General features: G+C 42.1%; 2 protein-coding genes across 6 annotated transcripts in view; one reads left to right on the forward strand and one right to left on the reverse strand.

Annotated features, from left to right (window-relative positions):
- The first annotated feature begins 254 nt into the window (after positions 1-254).
- On the forward strand, positions 255-8,256 carry cep83 (centrosomal protein 83). Of its 3 annotated transcripts, XM_071502823.1 has the most exons (17): positions 255-379; positions 1,472-1,678; positions 2,023-2,173; positions 2,419-2,511; positions 3,141-3,272; positions 3,365-3,616; positions 3,799-3,930; positions 4,509-4,623; positions 5,156-5,300; positions 5,426-5,575; positions 6,067-6,142; positions 6,227-6,384; positions 6,466-6,595; positions 6,839-6,942; positions 7,061-7,250; positions 7,341-7,453; positions 7,686-7,713. In XM_071502823.1, the coding sequence occupies exons 2-16, from the start codon at positions 1,479-1,481 to the stop codon at positions 7,425-7,427; spliced, it is 2,115 nt and encodes a 704-aa protein (XP_071358924.1). In that variant the 5' UTR covers positions 255-379; positions 1,472-1,478; the 3' UTR covers positions 7,428-7,453; positions 7,686-7,713. The 3 variants fall into 3 exon arrangements, with proteins under 3 accessions (XP_071358924.1, XP_071358922.1, XP_071358923.1); XM_071502821.1 differs by lacking the exon at positions 7,341-7,453 and having other exon boundaries at positions 7,686-8,256; XM_071502822.1 differs by lacking the exon at positions 7,686-7,713 and having other exon boundaries at positions 7,338-7,453.
- Positions 7,909-13,224, reverse strand: part of plxnc1 (plexin C1) — a 29,797-nt gene continuing 24,481 nt past the window's right edge. For all 3 annotated transcript variants that reach the window (XM_071502816.1, XM_071502815.1, XM_071502813.1), the window contains 8 exons: positions 12,934-13,009; positions 11,816-11,850; positions 11,609-11,704; positions 11,079-11,242; positions 10,829-10,976; positions 9,862-10,002; positions 9,699-9,773; positions 7,909-8,752 (listed from right to left, as the gene is read on the reverse strand). In XM_071502816.1, the coding sequence (XP_071358917.1) occupies positions 8,648-8,752; positions 9,699-9,773; positions 9,862-10,002; positions 10,829-10,976; positions 11,079-11,242; positions 11,609-11,704; positions 11,816-11,850; positions 12,934-13,009 (840 nt within the window). In that variant the 3' untranslated portion in view covers positions 7,909-8,647. The remainder of the gene's footprint in view (positions 8,753-9,698; positions 9,774-9,861; positions 10,003-10,828; positions 10,977-11,078; positions 11,243-11,608; positions 11,705-11,815; positions 11,851-12,933; positions 13,010-13,224) is intronic.

Genomic DNA, 13,224 nt, shown 5'->3' on the forward strand with positions numbered 1-13,224 from the left:
TTTAGTTCATTTGCTGCTTGATGTTACACTAACCACTGTTTACCCATATATAGAGAAATAAATGTGAAGATCTGATATAACAAGTTATTCTGATCATATTCACTAAATATTTAGAAAGATGTAGGTTCTGGCTTGTATCAGTCTCGCTGACTGTGGTAATATCAATATATACATGCCAAATTAGATAAAATACATCAAAAATGTTGATTAAATGACCTCTTGAAATGGTTCGGTCAAAGTTCCTTTTCATCGCGAGAAATGCAACTCGGGAATAGATTCCCATGATCCCACAGTTTGTAGTTTACAGATTAGCTAGCTAGCGCTGGCTAGCAAGGCAAAAAGGAAACAGGACAGAAAGGAGTCTCGTGTTCAACAAGAGGTAAATGGCTTCCGGCAGCCAACTGCTTAAATAACTGAAGTGTAGTTTATCAATACTTTATGGCTTCGTATTTCGTTGTTACAGAGAGAATATGTGTGTCGGGTTGTACATCATATTAGCCCAGTTAGCAAGCTAAATTCAACTGTGCTAACATTCACTACTCTGCCTAACAAAGTGTTGTTAAAGTTAGCTTGTTGAGCCAGTCGCGTCAGGTCACTCAGTATTTCGCTTGAATAGTGTGTGTCTGTATTTACACTGAGGAAACGTGTATGAACCGTGCTAATGGCTGCTAGTTTTAAACCTAGTGTCCCGAATTAGCTCAGAAAACGTTAGAGACAGGGTATGTCCGATAACGGACGCACTACAGTAGCTAACTGGCTAGTTAGCACACCAAGCCGCGGGACGTAGGGCGCGGTATTTAAAGACAGCTGAAAGCTTTTGACAAATTTTTATACATCAGTTTGATATGTTAACTAACAAGCCATGCTCAGCCCACAGCCAGTGTAAGGCTTTTTCATGATGACCCACAGGCTAGACTCACAGTGTGGGCTAACGTTATTAGCTTGTATTTGAAAAAAGCCGATGTCAACAAGAACCACAGACAGTAAACAGACACTTGGCTGTATGTATGTATGTCTGGATCTGAGTCGTCATATGAAACTCCAACTTGCACTGTTATGATCATATTTTGTAGTTAAGTGTTGGGTTAAATTATTCTGGTGGACAGAGTTTGGTAGGAAAATTGCCTCAGTTATAGACAGGATGCTTGATTATTAAGTGGCAGCAGCCAGGGAGCGGGGCTAACTAATCACTTGAGACTGATGCAGAGCCTTACACTGACTGTTAAGAGGGTGAGATCTTAACAAGTAGCTGGGGGACTCTTCTCAAAGCCACCATGGTTACTAACTGACAACAAAACCAGGCTTGATTTGCCCTTTAAAAGCACCACACCACACACAGAGGAGACCGTCTTTGTCATTTAAAGTACAGGAGAGCTCACTGTTCCTTCTTTGGATATAGACACAGCAGGTGTTGTGGTTGGTTTATCCAGATTTGTATTTATCTCCTCCTGTCTCTGACCCTTTTCTGCAGAGGTGAGATGACCTCGTCCACCCTCGGCCAGTCGGGGCCTCTTGTCTCAAACCTGGAGCCTGGGATGGGCAAGTCTGCAGCCATGCTGGGGTTGTCAGCCGGGTTGGGGGGAGCAGAGATGGAGCTGCAGAAAATGCTTATTGATGAGAGGATGAAATGTGAAAACCACAGGACCAACTACCAGACGCTTAAGGCTGAACATGCCAGGTAAAGCTGAATGGAATTTAATATTTTGAGTTTCAAAAATTCTTTATCAGTGCTTGTCTTTTGGTGTTGGTTTCTTTATTGGTATGAATTGTGGGGTAACATAAATGAAATCCTGCAGAGTAGATATGATCAACATAAACATGGAGAACAATAATCTCTTTATGCCAAACAACACACCAACAACACTGATACAGGGGGCCAGACTTTTACAGGGAAGAGTCCATAGACATTCAAGAGTGAGGAGACTAATATCAATTTTGCATATCACACTTTGCGTCACAGTTTATCAGGTACCTGTTATTAGTATTGTGTGTTTGATCTCAGCCCTGGTATCTTCTCGGTAGCCTGCAGGATGAGTTCACGCGGGCGCAGGGTGAAATGAAGCGTCTGCTGAGCGACAGGCAGGCTCAGCAGGAGAAAGTGCAGCTGCTGCTGGCCGAGCTGCGAGGAGAGCTGCTGGACAAAACCAGGGAGCTGGAGGAGCTTCGACTGCAGGTACACTTTGATCAAGAGGAGCGGAGATCTCAAAGGGTTCAACTTAATTCCTCTGCCCCCCTTCCCAAAACTGTAAATCATTCATAAATGATTGTGAATCTACATTTACTGATCAGAACAAAAAGATACATTTTATGATGTGGCAGAAATTTTTGGATGATTTTTTTATTTATTTTTTTTATTTGTGTGACTAAACTTCTACTTACTTAATGGATAGAAATTATGTGTGTTTATGTGTTGACCAGGTGATGACCCCTCAGCGGTTGGAGCTGCTCAGAGCTCAGGTGCAGCAGGAGATGGAGGCTCCAGTCAGAGAGCGGTTCAACAAACTGGAGGAGGTCAGCCTCTATCTGTTTTATTTCTGCATTACAGGACACCAGTCAGCTCTCTGTGACTGAACAGCTGTTGACCACGGTCCCTATGAGAAAGAACTGGGTCTGGTTTGCATTGAAATGAACTCATATTAAAGTCAGCTTGATTTTCATCCTTCCTTACAAATATGCTCTAAATGAAAATATGTGGATGTGCTAATGGATTTTTGAGGGATTTCTGTCTGGGGTGACTTCAGTTACGTCCTCTGGGAGTCAGTATGATTGACAGTAAACCTTGTACTCAAGCTGAGATACAGACACCAACACTTCAGCACAGTGAAAAAAATTTAAAAAAAAGTCACTCTGTGGAATTTAGTGTTAATCATGTACCATGATTAAACAGCTGAAAAGGTCTCTGCTCAAGAGGAAAATTGCTGCCATTATCTTTTAGTACCTGCTTGAAACTTGACATTAGCAGCTGTCACTTACAAGTCCATAGCAACGGTCAGGAGATTAGCATTGATTGCCTTTTGAAAATCATTTGAAAGTCTGTGCTTTCAAGGGAATAGCAGCTAATTTCCATTTTGTCTGCCTGATTGCTGCCTCTCTCCTCTCACTGATTTGTGGCTCCTGTGTGAACTCGTGGTTGTTCACAGGAGACGGAGAAGTACCGGTCTGAGTACAACAAGCTGCGGTATGAGTTCACCTTCCTCAAGTCCCAGTTTGACCATCAGAGAGAAGAGCATGCTCGTATATTGGAGGAGAGGAGGATTCGCTATGAGGCAGAGGTGTGTGCGTTTTTGAATCATGACTTTAAGTTCTTGTGCTACACTCGTGTAAAATAACTTGAGATCTAAAATACTGAGTATCCTGTTTTCAGCTCTCCCGTCTGGAGAAGGACAGGGAGGACCTGGTGGCTCAGTACCAGGGTTCGGACACAATGCGTGATGGGAAACGAGTGGAGGCTCTGCTGAGGGAGAAGGCCCAGCTCCATCTGCGGCTAAAGGGGCTGGAGGCGGAGGTGGCTGAGCTCCGAGCCCAGAAAGAGAACTCGGGTCAGCAGGCTGAGAACGTCCAGCGTATCCAGATCAGACAACTGTCAGAGTCTCAGGCTGCAGTGAAGTCACTGGAGGTGAGACTGCAGCAGTTTGTCATGTTTGCATGTTACTGCACCTGGGCTTAAAATGACAAAGATTACCATCTGTTTTTGTCTGATGTTTGTTTCATGTTTTTAAATTTACCCTATAAGTGAAATAGGTAAATGTTTGTTTTTTTTTAGTAATCGTTGGATCTGATTGGTTGTTGGTTTGACAGGCGGAGCGTCAGTCACTGCGCCTGCAGCTGGAGCGGCTGGAGAGCGAGCTTCACCAGAGCCACGAGCAGAACAGCCAGCTCACCGGGCGACTGCACAAAGCTGAGAGAGAGGTCAACTCCCTCACCTGTGAAGTACGCTGCTCTTTGACCTCTGACCCCTGAGATGTTTCATTAACCGTGACATCATGACAATGAGCCATTATTTAACTCCGTCTGGGTTTCAACAGCAGATTAAGTGTGAGGGTTATGATGTATGAAAATATAAAACATGAACCTTTTTTTTTTCTCCAGGTTTCATTCTGATTGACTTTTACTGATTTCACCTCTGTGTTTTGTTGCCATGAGGAGCTTGTGCTTAAAACCCAGTGAGACCTGTTAGAAATTATAAATAATTTATTTTCTAATTTCTCACTATCTTCATGTGTGGTTAGAAACACTGGACGAAGATAAAAGCTGACAAAGAAACCTGAAGCAGCCTGTTGAGTCATAGCTAAGAAGCCAGAAGATGACAACAACAGATACACTTGTAGTGGAAAATACCTGACTAATACAGTTACTAGTGCACGCCTGTGAATCTTATACAAGTGCAAGGAAAGTAGAATGCTAAGCAAAGACTGCAGAGAGAAAATAGCTGTTTTTAATGACACTGTGTAGCAGATGTTTCCTGTCTGTCTCTACATGCTGATTTATTTTCCTTCTCTGGTTCTCAGATTGAAAGTCTGAAGCATTCACATAAGCTGGAGGTGGCCAGCGTCAAACTGGAGTGTACCCGCTCTAAAGGGGAGGTGGAGAGGGAGAGAGACACACTGCAGGGGCAGATAGATGGTATGAATAACACACACACTTATCTCTCTCTGCAGTGAGATGACCCGAAGTCCTGACTTTCTGTTGTTTTCATAATCTCCTTTGATTTAGTTTTGATTTGATGTATTGGTCACATGGTTTGGAGTAGTCAGTCCTTCATGTCATCCATCTCACCCTCACACATTCATCCAGTGGAGACCTGTGGAGAGGCCAAAATGAGTGTTCGTAACACGTGTCCTCATTGAAACTGATCCTATGTAACATGTTTGCATATTCATCACAGTCATCTTGTCCTGGCCCTTCTCATATCTAATTTTCACTTCCCTTTATTAAAATACTGCTGACTATAAAAGTATATTTTACCTTTGCAGAGACAGAATCTGTGCTGTGCTTTGTGCTCTGACCTATGATCATTTTTCGTCAAGAGATTATTATATTTAACAAAAAAAACAAACATCTTGAAGCAAAGTCTGTATGCATCATCTCCCCCCAAAGAAGAATTCAGAATACTGTGTGTCGACCTCAGACCCTCACAGTAACTTGTGTGTCTCAGGTCTGCAGGCAGACGTGGAGGTGCTGAAAGCTGCAGTGGAGCGACACAAAGAGGTTCTGGTGGAGAAGGAGAGGGAGATGGTCAGGAAGGTGCAGTCTGCCCGGGAGGAGGAGTTCCGCAAAACTACAGCTTTACACGAGGAAAAGTGAGAATCACCTTTGTATTGTTTCAGTTACTGATACAAGAGGTTTGAACTTTTAATGCCTTATTGGTACAAAATCAGTACATTTCCTTTTTCCATTTCCATTGTCTCCTGCTTGATGTTGTCAGGTTGGAGTTGGAGAACCGACTCGCAGCGATAGAACAGCAGAGGGCACTGCAGGACGCTGCAGAACACGCCCTGAAGGAGGAGTGGGAAGAACGTGTTCGTTCTGCCCAGCAAGGCGAGGAGTCAGCCCGCAGAGAAGTGCAGAACCTGAGGTCAGAGAGTTAGAAATCTACACAGCTGCAGAGTCAGAGGGGAAATGTGATCTGACATTATCTGAAGCCTGAGGTTTAGATACTATTAAAGGATGGAAATAACAGCACATGTGGGAGCCACAACGTATTTGTTTAAACACATTTAGATGAAAGCAAACTGGAGGCCTTTGAGTTGATACGCTGTGTAAACCAGCCAACACCTCTCTGTGTTTCATTGTGGAAAAACATCTCAATTTCCTTTTCAGCGTCTTTGCACCAGTTTCTGTTCCTACACAAACATGTTGGGGAACAGAAACTGTGGCAAAGAGGTCACTTCCAAAATAATGGTGTCAGAGTTCAAGATTTTTTTCCACTTCATGCCAGCACAGTAGAGCAGGTGTATTACTCCTGTTTGTGCAAGAAAAAGGGAAGAATAGCAAAATGAACAACAGTAAAATGAGCTTTTCTGCATGATGACATTATATTAAATGTTTATTTTATGTTTTTCTCAGAACCAAACTTCAGCAGCAAAGCTCACAGCTTGAGGAGCTAGAGAGACAGAGAGCAGAGATAGCTGAGCTGCAGCAGGTAAACCACAACCTCAAGATTCACACAACAAACCTGCTGATGTCTCTGTGCTTTAAATAACTGTGAATTCGTTTGACCCAACAGCAAAACCAAGATCTAGGTGTCCAGTTGGGGACGCTGTCGCACTCTGAGAGTGACTTGATGGAGACCAACCAGCGCCTCAGAGAAACGCTGGACAGAGTCAGGGAGGAGCTGAGGACGACCCGAGGCCAGGCTGAGAAGAGCCAACACGAGGCAGAGAGGTTCATCTGCTGCTCTACTCCGTCTTCACAGAAATAAGCTGAAGTCAACATGAGGCTTCACACTTTTTCTTCTGTCTCCAGGATGTTGGAGGACCGTCAGGTTGAGTGGTTGGAGGAGAAACACAAGCTGCAGGATCGAGAGGCTGAGCTGCAGCAGAAATATTCTCAGGTCAAAGAGAAACTCCAGAGGGCGGCGGTGGCTCAGAAGAAGGTAGAGCTGCTCCTGACACTGTATCAAGTTAACTACATTTTAGCTCTCAGAGAACAGATTCAGACCCATTTACTAAGAGAGGTTTGTTTGTGCTCTGGCTAATGCCTCCCCACTATTTGAAAGTGACTCACATGTCTACAGACACCCTTTAACATTTTAACGCTAACATGGTTTTACAAGAGACATGAATTTTTCTTTGTTGAAGTGGAAACTGCAGATAATGTGTGTGTGTGTTTTGTGTAGAGGAAAACACTGACAGAGAACAAAGAGAAGAAGCTACAGGATAAGATCCAGCTGCTGGAGGCAAAGTTAGAAGAACTGGAACTGGAAGCTGCTGCAGCCAAGAAGTAAACATCAATTCTCATTTTTATGAAATACTCCAGTCACGTTAAACCACCAGTGACTACAGATTTTGCCAAATCAGCCAGGACTGAAATCTTTGAGACTTTTTCTTCCTTTGTGCAGACGTTCATCATTCTCAGAGGAACAAGCTCAACTCAGCAGACGGTTGAAGGAGCTGCAGCGACGACACAATGAGTTTCGACGCCTCCTGCTGGGAGGCCAGGGTCCGCTCAGTGCAGGCCCTGCGTTCCTGACCTCCTCACCCACCCCCTTCTTCCTCCTCGGGTCTGAGGGGCCGTTATCCAACATCCCAGTAAGTACAGCAGCGTATACACAAATCTGCAGCAAGAGAGAAATCCTTTATAAAAAGAGGCACAGAGACTAATTTGTTCACCCACAGCAGCAGCAGGAAATAGTCCAGAATGCAATGCAGCAACAGCACGTGTTAAGTTTTGAGGAAATGAAGCCTCCTTCACGGACTCTCCTGTAACACACACAGAAAGCCCACAGCTGAAGGCAACAAGCTCACACCTTTGTGTGTGGGTAGCTAAATTGTATCCCTTCAAATGTCGCTGTCAACTGTTTGACTCAGTCTGGAGAAGCTGAGCTCCTTCAACCAACAAGCAAACAACAACCAAGGAGATGTGTGAATGAACAGGAAGCAGGGTGCATGTATAAGTGCAAATGACCTCCATGGCAACACAATGCATTCATAACAAAGCTAACATGTGTGTCCCATGTGCTGCAGGAGGAGCAGCATCAGAGGGAGCTCTCTCTGCTGCGTAGGAGGCTGGAGGATCTGGAAAGCGCCCAGCAGCAGCAGCTGGAGGAACTGGGATCTATGGTGCAGAGGGACCGGGACCCCAGCCTCCAGCCTGACCTCTGACCCCTACACTACTTCCTATTGGACCTGCAATGCAATCACACAGTGAGATGGAGCCCTGTGTTCAAATCAAGGACACCCTCAGTGATTTTACAGAACACAAACATTATTTATTAGCATATTTACATAAAAAAGGAGTGATGCATTTTGTCAGTGTTGACATGTCTCACTCATGTTGTGATGGTGGGGACTCTGAAAAGCTGAAGCACCTTTTATTTTTTTTTTAAATTGTCCATGATGTCCTCAGGGTTTGATTTTCTATCAAGGTGCTTGTTTGGTTTTTAAAGAGTAAAAGTTTTTATATGGAGTCGATACACAGATTCAAGACACTACAGGCTGTTTGCACAGTGTTTACACAGACTGTTGATGTGCAACATGTTTTACTTGAATTGTAAATTGAAAAAAATAATGATTTACTAAAAATGTGTTTGTGGCATTTTTGTGGGTCTGTTTAAGTTGAGTATTTGTTTTTCTCATAGTGTACAATGTAACCATCAGACACAAGACCAGTCAGCAGATGTGTCCCACAGTCACAAAACTGCATTCATTGTGTCATGATTGTGTCCTTTCACCTGTGCTATTTTAATGCCCGAAACCTCCAAGACTCTGAGTTTCCGACAGACAACCCAGAGAAGGTTTTTTATCACAACACACACACCTCCCTTCTGCTCCTCTGAAACAGTTAAACTCAGTACCTCATCTCCATCTTATCTCTAGGACAATAGACACCAAAATCTCCTCTGTTGTCTCCTCACAGCTTCATGAGAGCGTTCCTGTCACAGTCAGAGCTCCACTGAGTTCATTCACAGGAGTGAAAGTCAGGCAGCTCAGTTCCAGGAGCAGCTCTTCAGTCCATCAAACAAGTTTTTAACATGATGTAGTTGCTCCGTCAGCTCAGTGGGGGCTCCATTCTGGTCAAGCTTCTCTTTTATCTGTGGGAAAATAAATAGTGTCATTTTAGTGTTTTAGTGTAGAGTGTTGCATTTTAAAATCGAGGTCATTGGACACAACTTTCTGCTTGTGTCCAATAACATCAACCTTAAGCTGTGATATACTGAGGCTCAGGAAAACAGAACAGATTCCTTCATCTTCTAGTTTATCGAGCTGTTGTATCTTTTATTTATACTGAAAACAAGTCAAATCCTTGTTGTATTGCCCCTAAAAACTCTTCTGCTGTGTCGATGAGTTTTGAAGTGTGACACAGGAACAGGAAGCAACCACATGATAAACAAAGCAAAGAGAAAATCCGAAGGTTTTAAATCTCATTTCCTCTACACACACGGTCTTGCGACTGCTGGTTTCACAAGTTTCTCTGTGGCTGCTGCTGGTCTAGAGACATCCCAGATACAAGGTGACAATAAGTAAAATGTTGGTAAATTGGGACCAGTTGTGGTGCTCATACAATAGAAACCACCAGTATATTTCTAATACTGTGACATCACATGCGTCTTTTGACACATTTGATGTATATGAGGAAATGTTATCAATGGTTCAGGCTAAAGAAAGACACTCTAATAAATAATAATAAGGTGGGCAATGTTATGTTAAAATTATTAAAATAAATTTCACACTCCAGGTAAAAATCCTCCAGCTTAGATTTGTGGCCGTCCCCACAACTCAGACCCTATCATCATAGTGTGAAAACCAAAAGGTTGTGGTGTTTTTGTGACATAATATGAACTATTCTCCAATCTCACTATTCACCACACATAGCTGACAAGTTTGTTACTCTGAGGAGTGTTGATGTGGAAAATGCAAATAAAATGCACGTGGCATCTCAAACATCATCGTCAGCTCATATTGTCATGACATTAAAAGTCACTTAAAGACTGTGAACTACCATGAGGAGATGAGATGTTTCCTGAGAAGAGCACTGACCTCAGTGGAGTACCGCTGGATGTATCTGTACAGTTCTCTGAGGGCTGCGGCTTCGTTGAATTCATTTTCATGTTTCTGAATTAAAAAAAACAAACAGTCATCTTCTCACTGCTGGTCTTCTCTGAGCCACTTCTTTTACATTTTGTACTGAAGTGGATGTTACCTTTGACTCCACCTGCAGGAACTCCTTGAATTCTGAGTCTGTGATTGGTGACTGCTCTCTGATCTGCTTGTAGTATGCCTTCACTTCCTGTTTGAACTTGGGAATATCTTTGGCATACAGGAGCTTGTTGGTTGGTGCGTGCTGGAACACAATAACATTGACTTTTTTAGGTGCAAACTTCCTGTGAATGATGCAGGATTTTACATCTATATTAGAGACGGGGTTGTCCCTATGTCCTGCTGGGGCCCCTGGTCGTGTTTCTTGGTGGATGGGGAGGGATCCTGTTGCTCACCTCCATGGTTGACCTGACCTCACCACTCATCACTATTTAACATAACGTTATTATATCATAATTATTTTCATTATTATTATTATGATGTAAGGTAACAACATTTTAAATATGTTATTATATTGTAATTATACATATATAATTACAATATAATAATATATTAAAATTATTATAAAAACTATATAATTTTAATATTTAATATATATTATAAGATTTTATGCCATTTTATATTACATTTCTGATCAATTATAACTATATCAGTTATATTCAGATTACATTATTAATTTCCACTATACTTTTTCTCCCCATACATGCCACCATGCCACACACCCCCTATCCCATAAAGACTACCCAGGATCACAGAAAACAGATACCTATGATAGACATATACATATAAACTCATACCATAAACATCATAGTCTTATCATTTTTACATCTCTATAACTGTTCTTGTTTTTGTTGTTATTGTCATGTTTGTCCATTATGTCCTATGTATCCTTTATGTCACACCAGTTTTTATTATATCATATTATATTATATATTATATTATATATATCATTACTTTACATATATTATATATAAAGGGGTTAGAAGTGAACATCCACTGTATCAGCAGAGAAAGGAAAACTGGTCTTCCTGCACCACTTCCTGTCAGAATAAAAGACTTTACTACTTTACCTTCCCCAGCTGGGTGTCACTGAGGGAGAAGGAGTCCATGAAGGCCTGAGCAATGACAGACAGGCAGCCGTCCAAATGTTGAGTCTTCTCCATGTCGAAAACAAACTGGGGGTTTTTCAGGATGTTGACCCAGAAACGCAGAGGCAAACTGTGAAGTGTAAAGACTCATCAGGCAGATGCTCTACCATCCCTGCATGCATCTTTTATTTGTTCGGACTTTTCCACAGAGCTTTGGATGACCCAGCCGTACCTGTTGGTCTTCCAGATGTGCAGGACATCTGGGTCGGTGATCTTCATGTTGTCTGCCTGAGTGTCCAGGAAGTCAAAGAAGTATTTGACAGCAAGTAGAGCTCTGCTGTGCGGCGTCCCCCAGATGGTCTTGAACAGGTTCTCCACAAATGAATGCACTGCCACCTTAGAGAGAAAACGAGGAGATGTCATTTCTGCTGTTCAGAGGCACACTGAATTTAGTTCGTCTGAAATAGCTGAGTCCCCATTCTCAGAAGAAGTCGCCATCTCTTATTAATTTCCTGTTTTCCTAAAAATGGAAGATCAAAGAGACACCTTTATTTTTCATAGTTAAAAACAAAACTTTCTTCGGCTTCAGCAAAGGTAAGCTGAGGGTGCAAGTGACAAAAAAATTGCAGCTTCCTGTATGACGTTAACTCTGCTGCTGGTGGTAAAAATAACCACAGCAGAGGCAGATTCTGGTATCAGTTCTGCTCGTGTTGGAGAGAGTCAGTTTAAGTAAAACAAGGCCTTGTGGCTGGTTCCTCTTGCCTTGGTGGAGAGCAGCTTGGTCAGGTGCACTTCCTTTAGTTTTAACTTCTTCCTCTCTGGGTTCTTCCTCTGGTCCTCGTCCACATCAGGATCAATCTGCACGTAAAGAAAACAGCAACCACCAGTTCATCTCAGTCCAAACTATCTTCAGTATCCTGTGATCTGATGAGTCACCTCAGCAAACACAAAACACAAAGTGTCTCTTACCAGGTGGAAGTATTTTCCAGAGAAGTCCTCATCATCTGGGGGAAAAAGAGCAGAAATCAACACTGAGATAATGAACTTCTTTCTGAAATGCATGAGATGTTATATACAGCTCATAGGGAATGAATAAAAGCAACGTTATCTGAAACTGAACACGATCCATTTCTAAATCCTCCTACAACATTGTTAAAGGGGTCAGTGGCGGGGTAGCAGAGAGACACTTAGTGTGCAGGAGGCTGACCTACATCCACAGCCATGTTGAATGTATTTTATGTTTCTCCTACTGAACGTTTCATTCATTTTCTAACCAACCATAACATGTGACAAAATAATCTCAACTCCACCTCCACTAAAGCAGAGTCCAGCTGACTGTTTGTACGAGCTGACAGGCTTTAATTCATTCGGTCCTTGAGTGTCGACTAGAACTGAAACAATTAGTCGATTAATCGATTAGCATCTATTTTGATAACTGCACACTTGTTTCAGTAATTTTTCAAGAAAAAATAGTTAAATTATCAATAAAATTCTGTGATTGAAGCTTCTTCAAAGTCAGGATTTGCTGCTTTTCTCTGCTCATTGTAAACTGAACATGTTCAATATCTCAGGATGTTTTAATCAAAAACTGTGAAAACCTCGGGCAGTTGCTCACTGTCCGAGGTTTCCACAGTTTTTGATTAAAAAAATGAATGAATTAATTGATAATGAAAATAATAGTTAGCTGTCGGTCCAGTTGAGATTATTTGTCCACATACTGGTCTCAAAGTCAAGAATGAACATCCATGGTCAACCTCAAAAGTTTTCATGGCTGGTGCAGAAAGTCCCAGATGCTGTTTAGACTTATCACTGCAACTGAAGGTATAATCCTTCAATGTGAAATGAAGGGAACAAGTTTGATATTTGAAGTGAGATACAAAGTGCTGACTGCTAAGCTGTAGACATGTTGCTAAATAGCTTCCACCTGCTTCCAGTCTTTAAGCTAAGATAAACTAAGCTAATCACCTCCTTGTTCTATCTCCATACTTAATGTACTGATGTGTGAGTGGTAACAATCTTCTCTTTGACCTCTCAGCAAGAGAAAATGTTGAGTTATTCCTTTGAGTGTTGAGTCTTTCAGCTCTCACCCTTCAGACTTCCCTGTGGGCTCAGTGGAGGACGAGTTCTCTTAGAAAGCACTTTGATCGTCGCTCCATCAGGAACCTGGAGGAGAAAAAAAAAAAAACACCAACACGAAGAAGGTTCATTATTTAAGCTTTTGTTTTGTTTACTCTAAATTCACAAGTTAAAAGTGACACTGAAGCAGGAACAAACACTTAAATGTTTGCAAACTCCTGCTTCAAGTTGTGATTTTCATTTACATCAGATATGCTTTCGGTTTTACCTTTGTGTGTTTTTTCTTTTATATTGTCTGTATG

This window comes from Trachinotus anak, unplaced genomic scaffold (genome assembly GCF_046630095.1).
Source record: "Trachinotus anak isolate AG129_WGS33_773 ecotype Australia unplaced genomic scaffold, CSIRO_AGI_Tana_v1 ptg000018l, whole genome shotgun sequence".
Taxonomy (NCBI): Eukaryota; Metazoa; Chordata; class Actinopteri; order Carangiformes; family Carangidae; genus Trachinotus; species Trachinotus anak.